The sequence below is a fragment of the Camelus dromedarius genome, chromosome 10 (genome assembly GCF_036321535.1).
Source record: "Camelus dromedarius isolate mCamDro1 chromosome 10, mCamDro1.pat, whole genome shotgun sequence".
Classification (NCBI taxonomy): Eukaryota; Metazoa; Chordata; class Mammalia; order Artiodactyla; family Camelidae; genus Camelus; species Camelus dromedarius.
Genome location: NC_087445.1, coordinates 28,755,313 through 28,769,287, shown reverse-complemented (window position 1 = coordinate 28,769,287; position 13,975 = coordinate 28,755,313). Strand labels below are relative to the sequence as shown.

General features: G+C 39.5%; 1 protein-coding gene across 20 annotated transcripts in view; it reads right to left on the bottom strand.

The window, feature by feature from the left end:
* PTPRD (protein tyrosine phosphatase receptor type D) overlaps positions 1–13,975 on the bottom strand; it is a 1,876,190-nt gene that overhangs the window by 148,735 nt on the left and 1,713,480 nt on the right. For 8 of the 20 annotated variants that reach the window (XM_064490208.1, XM_064490209.1, XM_064490212.1 and 5 more), the window contains 4 exons: positions 13,106–13,223; positions 6,556–7,143; positions 6,018–6,118; positions 4,922–5,181 (listed from right to left, as the gene is read on the bottom strand). In XM_064490208.1, coding sequence (XP_064346278.1) covers positions 4,922–5,181; positions 6,018–6,118; positions 6,556–7,143; positions 13,106–13,223 — 1,067 coding nt within the window. The remainder of the gene's footprint in view (positions 1–4,921; positions 5,182–6,017; positions 6,119–6,555; positions 7,144–13,105; positions 13,224–13,975) is intronic. The other 12 variants (XM_064490213.1, XM_064490216.1, XM_064490211.1 and 9 more) reach the window with 3 other exon arrangements.

Below are 13,975 nucleotides of genomic sequence, written 5' to 3'. Positions count from 1 at the left end.
ACCTTGCATAATTTTTTTTTCTGTATGGTCATTTGGGTATATGTTGTTTAAATCAAATTAGTTAACCACAGGGAAACCAAAGCAGGCTGAATGATCTTCCCAGTTTCTCTGTTTAAATTCAGGTTTCTAACCTTTTTAGCTATGTGTTGTCAGACAAGTTATTAACTGTCTTAAGCCTCATTTTCCTCATTTGTAAAATGGTGGATGATTGTGCTGACCTGGGGGTGGCCTCTGCCTTTTTATCTCTCCTCTAAATTCTCATGATAATCTGCTGATTTTCTTGCTCCACATTTAACATACATTTCTGTGATCTGTTGCTAAGCCTATGTACCTGATTCCTCTTGTTTTTATGTTTGTCTGACGCAGCTCTGCTCATGCCTACTTGTCATGGAGTTCTTACCTGTTAAGCAATTGTCCTAGAAACAAATATCTTTGCTTGGTCAATAAATTTTATGGTCACAGAAGTGTGGCTGTGGTTCAACACATGTGGACTGTGGAGCCAAACTGCCTAAGTTCAGATCTTTCCTCTCTGGTTCTGCTGTTGTGTTGCCAGAGCAAGTTAGTGTACAAGTTGGTAACTTCCTCAGCGGTAAAATGAAGAGGCCGCTGTAGTGAAGATTACATCAGTCACTGTGTGCAGTGTTCCTTGAAGAGCACCCACCAAGTCCTCTGTCTCTATTAACTAGCAGTAGTGTTAACTCTGTGATCTGGGCCAGGCCACAGTTAGTGTCTCTTGGCCTCACTGTACTCACCTCCCTCACAGCATTATTGCAAAACAAAATTCTCTACTATCTTCAGGAAAGTGCCAAGTGCTACATGAATCTAAGCCTTTAGCACTTCAATTAGCAAACACACGATGGACGAGTGAATCATTAAACAGCTAGTACAGTAATACTTTAAGCTGCTAATAGTGGTGCACACATTTTATGAAAAGACTTAGTAAGTCATGCTTCCAACAGTCTTTCTTTAAAAGAAGAAAAAGCAGATGGCCTGAAACCCAAATCGGTAACACCAAAGAAATGTAAAATTTCATAAAATGCTCTTATTCTTCATTCCTATTTCTCAAAAACATGAAATGGTTGCTATGGAATTGACTTACATTGGGTGCCTTCTGGCAGCTTTTTCTCTTAGTACAATCTGTGTGGTACTTTTTCCTTACCAACTAGAGTAAAATCCTGCTCTATAGAGTCACAGAAGTTCCCTTCGTCCCCACAACTTGCTTCTGAAGGATGGGGCGTTGCTAGACTTTCTGTCACTCCGCCCCCTAAATGTATTCAAGTAGAAGGTTGAAGCCCCACAAAATCCTATTACTAGACGCTTCAGAACCTCCATGGCTGTTTCACGAGAAATCTGGCCTTTCCCTGAGGGAGCTCCCAGCTGCTCCACACAAAAACCAAGTGTGAAAGAATACAGAAGCAAGTAGCCATGTCTGAGTTTACACTTACAAGAAACAGATTTGGTTTTAGGTGGTGAGGAGCTGGGGGTCAGAGCACATGACCTCCAAAGTATCTTGGCCAGAAATCAGAAAAGGATGGTTTCTGTTCATAAACAAAACAGCTCTTCAATCACCGAACCCACATTTTTTCGAAACAAATTGGAAGCATTTTTGTAGGTAGCTGTCCCTAAATGCAAGTTAGCAACCCACCCCAGAGCTCTGGAATCTTTTGTTTCCTCCCCTCATATCTCCCATAGAATACTTAGCACAAAGCTACATCCTAATTTCTGAAGTTGCCAACTACTGCACGTGGCACCACATAGCACACAGATTCTTGTAATATTTGACATGAACCAATGTAGAAGACTGGATGGGTAACTGTCCACTATTACCCCTTTAGGAAGCCCAATAAATGTAAGGTTTTTTTTTTTTTTGTTAACAGGAGATTTGCTTTTCGTTTTCTATGGTTCTGATACTTCTCACTAGTTGAGTCTTCTGCTCTTTTCATTTCTTCAGGGTGGCTAGACTATATTTCTGGGAATTTTCACTTCTTTTCCAGAACTTTTTTTTTTTTCCATAATGGTTTGCTTGCTTTCTCTGTTTTGTAACAGTCTCTTCTCTTTGTTAACAAAGTTTTATCCCTGTTCCCTGACTCCCTTTTTAAATATAGGAGGAGGAAGTACATAAATAAAACAAAGAGAAAAACTGAACAAGCTGAAAAAAAAAACACTAAAAGAAAGACTGTAAGAATATAATTCCTCAGTTCATTCAGAAGTTGGAAAATGAAAGAGAAGTCTACCACTAAGGGACTAAAATGCCATTTCCCAATAATGGCTAACATATTCTACCGAGATAATTTGGTACATAGCCACTAAAATAACTTTTTTAGGAAGTATTGCAGATTATGATACTATTTTCATCTTTCATCTACTATTTCCCTGAATACACAGTACACGGTTTTGACAGGATTGGATTTATAGTCCATATGAACTATATGAACTGTTCTTTCACTGTCTGCAACTATTTTACCTTTTCTAATTCCTTCTCCTCCTTCAAGACTCAGGTAAGGTATCAGCTCCTTCTGGAAGTCTCCAGTGACACCCAGCTGGGCTAGAACTCCGTATTTATGTCTCTACAGGGCCTGGAAGTACTTGCTCTATTATATTATTTGTTTTCTGTATCTGTTCTCCCACCATAAGGTAGGGCTTTATATCAGTCATGTTTCTATTCCCAGACCTAGCACTAGCAATATAGTGTGCCTAGAATACATATTTGTTGGATGCCTGCTGAAAAGTCTTAATGGATGGGTAGTCATTCTCCGGCTTGTGCAGTATCCCATGTGCCGTCCTCTGCCTGAAACAGGGCCTCCCCACCCCGCCCCCAAGGACCAGCTTCTTGTCATTCTTTAAAGCCTCAGCTTAGATGTTACATTTTTTCAGGATCCCTTCCCTAAACTACTAAACTGGGGATGGGAGCCCCTCTTTGGCCTCCCTTATCTATCTAATCTTTGGTGTCATAGGTCTTCACTCCGACTGACTCTCTACTTGTCCAAATTTCCCAAGTAACTATTCCGTGTAAGAGCAAAAAGGAAGCCAGCATCATCTCCACCGAATCCCTGAAACATTGTCTGGCACGTGTGCAGGAGATCAGAAAATACCAACAGACTATTTAAACAAATCCATAGATAAATATTGTCTCACTTTCAAGTTAAATTTTTGTTGGAATAAAATTTACACTAATGTTCCATTCTTGATTTTAGTTTTCTGAATTATAGACAAGATCTGACAAAAATGGAGATTGATAAAAATGAAGAATGACTTCACCGATACCTCATGTAAAATACACACAAAATTAAACACGTTAATTTCTACTTTCCTCCTGATTTTTCATCCTTCAGGATGAATGGCAGCATCATTTGTCATCGAAGCTCAAACGTCAGAGCCGTCTACATTTTTTTCTGCCCTGATCCCTTCACTAACACAGCTGCCAGTTCCTACTGCATACTGTTCTAGTCTGCCTCTGCATCCTATTTCTGCCATCACCGTTGTACTTCAAACTCTTTATCATTTGCCTAAAGTCAACTAACTACACAATGGCTGCCCCAACCTTTTCTCTGTGATGCTACAACCCTTCCGACATGCCTTCAGGAGCCATCTTCCCTGAGAACTGTCCTGAATGCTGGCACCAGACTGCTATTAAATGGAAAGTCTCCAACCATCCATAAACTGTGTGTAAATGCCTCTGCTTGACCTTCAAACTTTTCACACCAAGTTTCATCTGAACTTGATCATGTTGGATAGAAGAAATGAGAAAAGGTTTAGTCTTATCCCAAGCTGGTAGCACACTTCCTAACATGCAGCACACTCAATATAATAGTTCCTAAAATGGAAAAAAAGGGAAACTTGGGTATTACACACTCCTGCATAAAGTCCTTTAATGGACTGTCACTGTCTACAGGATACAGTCCCAACTTGTGAGTATGACTTGGCTTTTGTAAATCTCTCTCACCACTCTTGCCCTGAGCCTCTAAAGCTTAGAGACTCAGTTGCTTCCTTTAATTAATGAGCCTTTGCATACAATTTTCTCCGTCTGATTTTCTGTATGCCTCCTATTTGTCCTTCAAGATTGAATCCGGAAACTTTCTTGACCCATTCCATTCTGGGTTAGCTGCTCTTAAGATAGAGAACAACTTTATTAGTGACACAAATTACATCTGCCTATTTCTCTATATCTCCCAGTCTATGGTAAACTCTTTGAAAACAGGCCACATCCTCTTTTGTTGTTCTCCAGGGTCTATAACAGTACTCTCACACTTAATACACTTTGGTGAAAATACTTTTTTTCTTCTATTGGCTACAATCAAGTAGCTACATACAACCAACAAACTACTCAACTGATTGGATTTAATTTCCACTTCAGGCCTAATGGCCTCTACATTGTGCTGCTCCAAAATAGAAATATCACATTTTTCTACCTTTCCTCTTTTTTTCTACTGTTACTCTGGACATGAACTTGCTGAAATTTCCCCGTCTTTCAGGACACATGAAAAACAACTGTGTCATATACCATAACTGCTTATCTAGTTTCCTAAAGTTTCTTTCAGCTTCGTTGTATTTTCTAAGACTTCCTCATAATCACAATAACATTTGCCAAATATTAGAGTTATGCAGTGATTCACCTTATTCTATATATCACATCAAAACTTCTTTATCATAAGAATCATGTTCTGTTTCTGTCTCCCAAGAATTACATCATTCCCAGAACATGGAAAACACACAATGTTAAATTAATGAGAATCTGTGTTACAGTGAACACTAGAGTGCAATACAACAGAATTTGAGTAAGAAAACTGAGTCCACGCAGAAGCATCTTTTTCTCCACATACAGCAATAAATTCTTTTACAACCACCATAGTACCGAGATGTAACTTTCTTTTTGGCTTACTTGCATTTCTGTCCCTCAGCCCTGACCCTTCAATCAACTTACTTTATATTCTCATTTGCAGGGACTTCAGGCAGTTGCACGGTAATCATGCCATCCAAGTTGGTCTTCCCGATGAAGGCGGGCTTGGTCCGCAGGACATCTGGTGCGGTCTTCGCTGTTACCCTGTGCTGCAGCCCACCAGCACTGTTGCCACGATTTGTCAGCACAAAGGAATATGATTTTTCAGGCTTCAGGTTGACAATTAACTTCTGTGTGGCTCGGCCATCCACTTCTTCTACCATTTTCCCATCATCATAAAGAATCTAGAGAGACAACCAATCAAAGAGATTTGGTTATCAGTCCGGCAGTGAAATCTCTTAAACTAATGTGTTCCTGCTCATGGAAAATACATATAGGTCATTTCTAACTTGGGGCATTTCCTAAACCCTTAAGTGCTCATAAGTTCTAGAGACTGCATCAATTTTCTTTTGGTTCTTATTGTGTAATGATACCATGTTTCTAAGTCTATCAGAAATATACAAAGACACGTACAATAACTTTTCAACATTTGATCTGTTGTTCGTTGTATGTGATCTTAATGGAATGCGTGCAGAAATGCACTAGGTTTTCAATGCATTTACCCACATCACTTTTTTTCTAAACGTTTCCACTCTTGTTCCTAAATATATTTTTACTTTCAAAAATGTTTCTCCTTTACTTCACAGACATGTACTTCTTGCTAACATTTCTCAGTATCTCTCAACGGCAAACTAAAGTTTAAAATACACGAAGAAGTCAGACGAATAAACAAATTGTTTAAGCCCCGGGTATTGCATTATAAATAGAAAGAAACCATGTAAATTTATTTTCTGACGAAAAAACAAAAATACTAGCCTAGATGTGAACAGTTCAACTTGGAAGTGTTAAGTGACCAACAAGTAATACTGGCCCTGGGTTGAAGCCCCTGCCTCCTCTTTAGAAGGGAAATGTCACCCTGCCAAAGAGCCAGACTCAGTCTTTTCTGTGAAAACCACAGATGAGAACAGCAAGTATGTGTGGCTGAATCACAGCAGTCTGTATGTTTTGTAAGTAACTTACTCAGGTGAACTGTCCCCTCCACTTTTACCCGTGATATCTTACCAGTTGGAAAACAACTTACTTTGAAAGGCATGGCTGAATTATAATTCTCTGGAATCTCCCAAGACAGTAGCACTGAAGTCTTCATTACTGCTTTGACATGAAAATTTTTTGCAAACACTGCTGGAAAAGGAAAAACAGTGTATTTAAACTACTCCTAAAAACGTTATGACCTGTCCTTTTCCACCGTGGACCACAGGGCTTAAGCTAGATGCCGTCTACTTTGATCAGAGAGAGAAGTGTGATTTGCCTACCTGGTAAGAGCATTCATTTTACTACCTCATTCTCATAAAGAGCTCTCCTTCCTCTCCAACTCAGCCAGCTGTGTTGTGTTTTCCTTACCTGAGAACACTGGGGTGCTGTCAGCCAGACTTGCTTGGCATTCTGTAACTGAAATCTGTGGCATCCAAAACAGATTACGTTTTACATACTTTACCTTTTTGATTTTGCTGCACCTAATAATATGAATGGGCCGATCAGCTATTTATTGCTTCAAAATACTCATTCCAAAGACAAGACATTCCTTTAAAGGAGAAAGGCCGTAAGCAGACAAATCCTACCTTGATCCACAGGCAGTGTCCTGAACTGGACACTGGGACTATATGGCCCGGGCCCTTTGCTCGTGTGAGCACGTACTTTTACATCATACGTGGTATCTGGTTTTAAGCCACTCAGTGTCATAGTGGTGTCAGCTGGAACAATAAACTGTTCCATTGGAAGAAGAGGGATGTTGATATCCCTATACAGAAGGGTGTACTTGGTGATAATGCCATTTCTCTCTGCCAGGACAGGCGGCTGCCAAGATAACTGGACAGAGGTGGATGTGGTGCCTTCGGAGTGGAGGTTTTGAGGGAATCCAGTTGGGACTTCTTCTGGAACAGAAATCTCCTTCACCATCTCCTCCCCAAAGCCCACTTTGTTTCTGGCTGAGAGCCTGAAGATATACGATGCTCCTTTGTGGATGTCTGTTGCTGTGAAGTGATCTTCTTTCTCGGAGAACTCGAGAGTAGTGAGTGGCTCCATATCCTTCCGGCCAAACTTTAGACGGTAGCCCTGGAGGGGTCCGAACGTGTCCACAGGGGGGTGCCACTGAATGAGAGCGGTATTCATCTGAGTGTGGTTAATCACGAGCCGAGGTTTCCCTGGAACTGGAGCACACAGGATGGAATGTAAGACCGACCAGATATTCACATTTCCATCACTGCTGAGTGGGAGGACCACTCCACAGGCATCCCCATTTCTCAACTGATAAAAATACCAATGCTTGGTCTATATAACTTTGTGGAAATAGACTCCTTCTCTTGCTCTCTTAAGGTACACTGAAACACTGGAATTTGATAATGGGCACAAAATAGAAATTATTATGGAAAAAGTAATTTAAGGGGATTTTTTTTTTTAACATCTTCACATTTCAAACTCACACACAGAGAAAGGAATCTGAGTAAAGATTAGCCAACTAGATACAGTTAATAAGAATAAGCATTAAAACACATTTAATTGCTGCATGCAATGCACAAGGCACTGTATTAAGAGCATTGCATATCATATCTCATTTGATACACATCCTTCACTCCTGACTATGTGCTCTGATTAATTACTATCTTCACTTTGTATAAGAGAATGAAACCCAGGGAGACAGAATACTGTGCAAAATTAGCTGGGTAAAAAGTGAGAAAACTGAGAGACATACCCACGTCTGTCTGAATCACATCCCAAACTCATAACCATACTGTTACGTTGATTATTAGTTTAAAAAAAATAGTAAAAAATAATGTTGCTTTCACTCACTGTGGCTCTAATTTGCATTTTTGGTTTATACCATCCACACCATTCATCCTCATCAAGTTCTTCGTCAAGTAAAATGGGAATTATAGTAAGACCTACCCTACATTGTTTTTGTGAATATGCCATGAGAAAAAGCATGTAAAAGTCTTCGGACAATGTTTTGTATTTCATTAATACAACAGTTATTAATAATCATAATATTAAGTTTGTGTGGTCACAGAGCTAGTTTCTCATTAGTCCATAATTTCTTCTCAAGTTAAATAAGTTAAATATCTGAAGAGTTCTAATATACTCAGTGTATTATTACAATCTGTGTGAGTGTGTGTGTGTGTGTGTATATATATATATATCTGTACTTTTTTTTTTTTCATGAAGAGCAGTTATTACTGGAATGTGCAGACAAGGACAGTGGTAAGTCACACAGAGCCAGGAATTATTCTGGAAATAGTCCAAACATGGGGGAGGGGAGACAGGTATTACCAGAATCAAAATTAAGCCAGGTTAATAGGAGAAAAAAGATGGTCAAAGGGAGCGAAGCTTACGCTAACTGGAGACAGGCAATGAAAAATAGTATTATGGGAATTAGATGAAAGTTAAAAATAAAAACAAACTAGAAAGATGTTGAGATAATACAAAGAATATTAACTTCAGAAATTACCTGGTTAACCTGTTTATTATATATTTCAGAGAGTTGGGACCAAATAGTGGTGTGCTTTGTCCAAGAACACATTTATTGAGATACTTCTATCCTTAACCAGTGAAGTAACAGTTTTGTTTGACAAGCTGAGTAAGTTCACTGTAAGTGGGTTCACCACGTATGGGAAAATACTTCCTGAAGTTTCTAATGGCAGTGGGTTGAAGGCTGACTCAGAAACCAAACCAATCCAAACCAAAAACTGTAGACTCATGGTTTCTCATGAAAAAGTGAATCCAGAGATTTTAATAACCAACTAAGAAACTCTCAGAATAAACTCATTCATAAATTGGAGAGTTCCCAAATTATTCATTTTTATTTCAAATTATTTTAAGAATCACTTTAAGGTAGATAGCGGCAGGTGCCCTTAATTTCTCTTTATGTCTGTATAACATTTATATGATTTGCCCATTGAAATGTTAATAATATCAAGAAGTAAACACTTGAGACTTTGCTGAGAAAAAAAGTGGGGCTTTCAGCAGAGAATGCATCCTTCAATAAACAGAACCCAGTTGAAACTACTGGGTAGAAACATGACTAATAACTTTAAACATTTTCCTGGGATAATATATTTTATTAAATGTATTTATTCAAAATTTTCAAAATTCTGGTTATAAGGAACTGCATAATAGTAAGTACATGGTGCATCTTATTTGTATAAGATGCATGTGAAGTGAGGATAAGTAAAACAATTTTAAATTTCTTGCAACCACAAATATAGATAATATTTGTCAGCCATATATGAGCATGTTTTTATTACTTGATGTTTCACTTCATAATATTGCTATAGTACAAACTGGGGAAAATTTAATAACCTGGTAAATTCTAAGGAAAAAAAAAAACTCATGGCCTTATGAAAATGTACATCTATTCTTTGATATTAGTCAAAGCTTAGGTTGGATTCACGCTTTTTGTTTTTTGACGCCGGTATGCCCTTTCTTCTTCTGGGATATTACACACTATAAGCTTGAAACCAGGAGTAATGCTCTAGAAGTAAGAGCATGGGTTCTGATCTACTGGTTTCCATTGCTGTGCCAGGGGCATCCCAGTCAGTTCTCATTGCCAAGCCTACGAGAGAGTCACTCTTACCCCAGCAGAATTTTCTCTAAGCCCGAAAACCAGGAGACAATCAGCCTAGAAGCACCAACATGCATAAGTGAAAGATTCAAGAAAGAAATGAAAACTGAGGCAACTAGAGAAGTCCTAGTATTGCCTTGGGAGAGACTAGCCGCATGAAGTGAATGCCTAAAATCGCTGCAAATGCATGAGTAACAGAGTTAAAATAAGTTGGGGTCAGGGTTCCAGACAGTCGTGGTGTTTCATCTGGGGAGTAACAGACAGACAGAAAGGTAAAGGAATGAGGAGAGTTCTACAACATTGTATACACGGTTAAAAAGAATTCTTCGAAACTCCACATACTGGCAATGAAACTCACTCCATTTCTGGCTTCCAGAAGTTCTATGTATGAAACATTTACCAACCAATCTCTTTGTGCAAAGACTTCTACACCGGCACACAGGCATTTGGGTAGGAAAATAAAAGATGGATAATGAAAGGTCCTTGTCCTCTGGTCCCTGCATGCTCGAGGTGGGGAAATGCAGAGGAACAGTGAATGGTACTGAATGTGGAGTCCAGGTCACGGTTTCTGATGTCTTACGGTTAGTGTCTGGATCACTCCTAAAAGCCAGCCAGGAGCAGGGTCGGTGTTTCTGCTTACTCCAGCATAAGAGCTGGAGGACGGGCAAGATGAAAGAGTCTTAATTACTTTGGGGAGATTCGAGGTGAGCTTCAGCATGTCTCAGTGAACATACTAGAAGAAGCCGAGAGGGCCCAGCTGCAGAGTAAATAAGCTAACTCTAATTTCTGTCATGGTATATGATCTCTTCTCCCTTTTGCCTTTTTGATTCTTCTTATTCTCCTTACTATATTCTTCCTTCTTAAAAATCTGTCAGGACTTTAGAAATGGTGTACGTGTGCCACTGCCCTTTACTTCTTAGTAACAGCAATCACTGGAGACCAACCAAAGGACTCATGTAGTCCCCATGGCTCAAACTTAGCTTCAATCTAACCAAAACCTAAGCAATAACAATCATAATTGACTGGCCTAAGCCTATTATATCCAAATTCTCCATGTCACAGTCATCTTTTCTCTCATCCTTAAACACAGTTGCTGACTACTGTAGTGACATTCATGTAAAAATATAGAGAAAACTTCAAACCAAAGAGTTGGCTGAAAGAATTTGGCTGAAACCTTGAGGTTTCAGGCGACAGACCAATTATGATGATACAGAACCACGGGATTATTGACAAAGACGCTACAAAAATGTCATCATGTTTGAGGCATAAAGGCCAAGATTTCATTAAAAAGTATCCCTCAGGTTACCTACGTGGATTGCTTAAAATATGGCCAGTAATGTTTATTTCAAAGATATGATTATGATTGTTTACAGATTCTAGGAACAATGTATTATACATAAACATCCTAAAACCAGGAATCTTACTGTTAAAATAAAATTACATGAGAATTCCTGGACTCTCCATGGCATCTATAACTAAATACCCTTATAACTGCGGTTATTAGGATCTCAAATCTGTGAGATACACTCAGTAATTCTTCACAGTCACATAAACACAAGGATTTTGGGGGTAATACTATACAAAGCAAAAATTAATGTGTTTAATGATAAACCACGACTAGAGAATGCTTTCGACTACAGGTTGGCAGCGAAGAAAACTAGAGCTTTTTTCTTAAAGGAATTCTAAATCTGGATTCTCCCCCAGCAACTCAGTATCAGTGGGAAGGTCTCTAGAAAATAAATACGCAGACACCTAAATTATAAACATTTCCTCAATACCCAAGTCTCCGATGATTAAGAAAAATCTGGAGGGGGGGGTATAGTTCAAGTGGTAGAGCACGTGCTTAGCATGCATGAGGTCCTCAGTTCAATCTCCAGTACTTTCTCTAAGTATACATAAATAAACACATAATTGCCTCCCCTCAACAATAACAAAAAGGTAAAAACAAAATAAAATAAAAAAGATCTGAAATTCTGAATGGAAATTCCAAAATAATTCTGGATTTGAGTAAGATCCACAATTCTAAATAATTTCCTGTCTGATGACTGAAAATTGATGAGCTAATCTGAGTGACATTAAAATAGGCAATATCATCCCTTTTTCGAGGATTCATATCCCTTGGCTATAAATCCTCTACTTTTTTCATCCTCATTATAGGACTGACTCCCATCTTTGGGGCAATAGGAGTTTGACACTTCCTGTAAGACATTTCAGGCTTATTAAGACACAGTTATAAATCTGGGTGAAGGAAATGTATTTTCTCCATTTGGGGATTCAATTTCAGAGGTATACCCTTGGTTGCCTGCATTCCAACAGAGGCTGGTTCCACAGCCAGATACTCAGCATGTCCCCATTGGATATGTACTGTATCTGTGATGCAGGGTTCTGAATAAACTTGATACAATGGTACTTAAAAAAAAAAAAAAAAAAAAGCCCAGAAGATTTTGCCTTGAAGGAGTTTTGCCATCTGGAATCCTACTGCTCAAGGCAGTTCCAGGTGGCGGTGTATGTGCGAGGCAAATCTTATGACATTTAGACAAATCTGGCAGTGAGCTTGGCACCCAGGAGGGTACTCAACATCACAGCTGTTCTTTGCTTTATGCCTTTACGTAGAGGTGTGTTCCTGAAAGTTGTGTGAGAAGTGATTCGGGAAGAGTAAATCAAATCATAGTTTAAATGTTCCATGGGAGATTTCTATATAAAGGGATTGAAGGAGAATCCTTCTGTAATTAGCTCTTAATTTATTAGTTTTACAATGCCAGGTCTTCCTTCATGCTGGCTTTTCCTCATGTGGTCGACCAGAGTAACACTAAATAGCATTAACAAGCTTTTCATTCAGAAATGAGCAACCTGATATTATTTAATCTTTTTTGCTTTTCTTTATTCTCTTTCCTGTTTCCCATCTTTGGTACAATTTGTCCACTTTAGGACTCCCACAGCGAGTGGTGAGGAGGAAAATGTGACAAAGTAACACTGTAAGTTAAGTCATCAACTGAGAGTTTAAGATGGCAGCTCTTCCAGAGTTTGTTGTTGGGGAGGTTGAAGCTCTCAAGTGATTTCCCTCCTCACATGACCTGCCCTCAAGATCCTCATGGAACCTGCTCTTTCTCATCATTCACGTCCCAGCCCAACAGCCTTCCTCTAAGTGACTGCCCATCACTCTTTTCTACAACTGCCCCTAGGGGCTGCCCTATCCTTAATGCCTACATACCCCCCCCCCCTTTTTAATAATTTATGACTTCCTCACAGTTTATTATATACTCATTTGTTCACTTCTTAATTATCCAATCTTGGTCAAAAAATAAATTTCAGGAAGGCAGAGTCTCTCTATTGTTGACTGCTATATCCCAGTACTGCAAATAGTGCCTGATACATAGTGGGTGGTCAACTATTTGTTGCATGAGTGACTGAATTTAGGCAAAGTAGGTTCTTCAGTGATTTTTACTTTCTGAACTATACATTAAAAATCACAAAAGTTGACCAAAGCCCATGGTTCACTGTGACAGAATCCACCCATACAAGTTCAAGGCTCAGATATGCAAAGATACAGTTACCTGCCCCTGTAGTGGACACCAGTTTCGGTTTGCTGCGAGCTCCATCTCCTTTGGTGGTATAGGCTGTTACGGTGAGTGAGTACGAAGTTTCAGGCTGTAGCCCAGAAATAATCATGTCCTGAAATGACACAACAGAATAACAATGACTCAAAACTCTGCTGTACATGCCCTGCGGGAGAATCCAGGCTGTCACTTTCGTTCTGCGCATGCGTGAACATTCCCCGCAGCCATGCCAAGCGCTTAAGTTCCATGCCCAGAGCTCATGCCACGGATGATCTGTCCTCATGCTGACACCAAGGTGGGGTCTCAGCCATCCAAAGAGGCAGCTTAAGGGATAGTAGTCAAAAACACAAAACCTGCAGCCAGACCTCCTGAAGTCTTGAATTCAAACCCGTCTCTCCTTATTTACTAGTTTGGTGATGCAGGGAAAGCGAGTTTAACCCATTTATGACTTAGTTTCCCATTTGAAAAGTGAGATGATAGGACACTACAGGGTTACTCAAGGATTAAATGAGTTATATCAGGTAAAAAACACTTAGAGAACAATAGGTGGCTGTTGGTGAGCAATCCATAAACTAGCTGTTATGTTACACCAGTGGCTCTCCATATGCTACCACCACAGCCTGGCCCTCAGACTGCCCGTGGTGCAGGTGCCAGCGTGCTTCATCACCGTGTAAATACTGCCAAATGGCTGATGTACTGGACCTAGATATCCAGACAGCCAGAGAAGTTCTTACGACTCAAGTAATATCTTACTGGTTAGTTGTATAGGCTATGAACTACAATAATTACACAAGGGGAATTTTCGGATGATTTGGAGGCCAGGCCATAAAAACCAAGTAAGAGGACTTGTTTTATCACATCACGAAT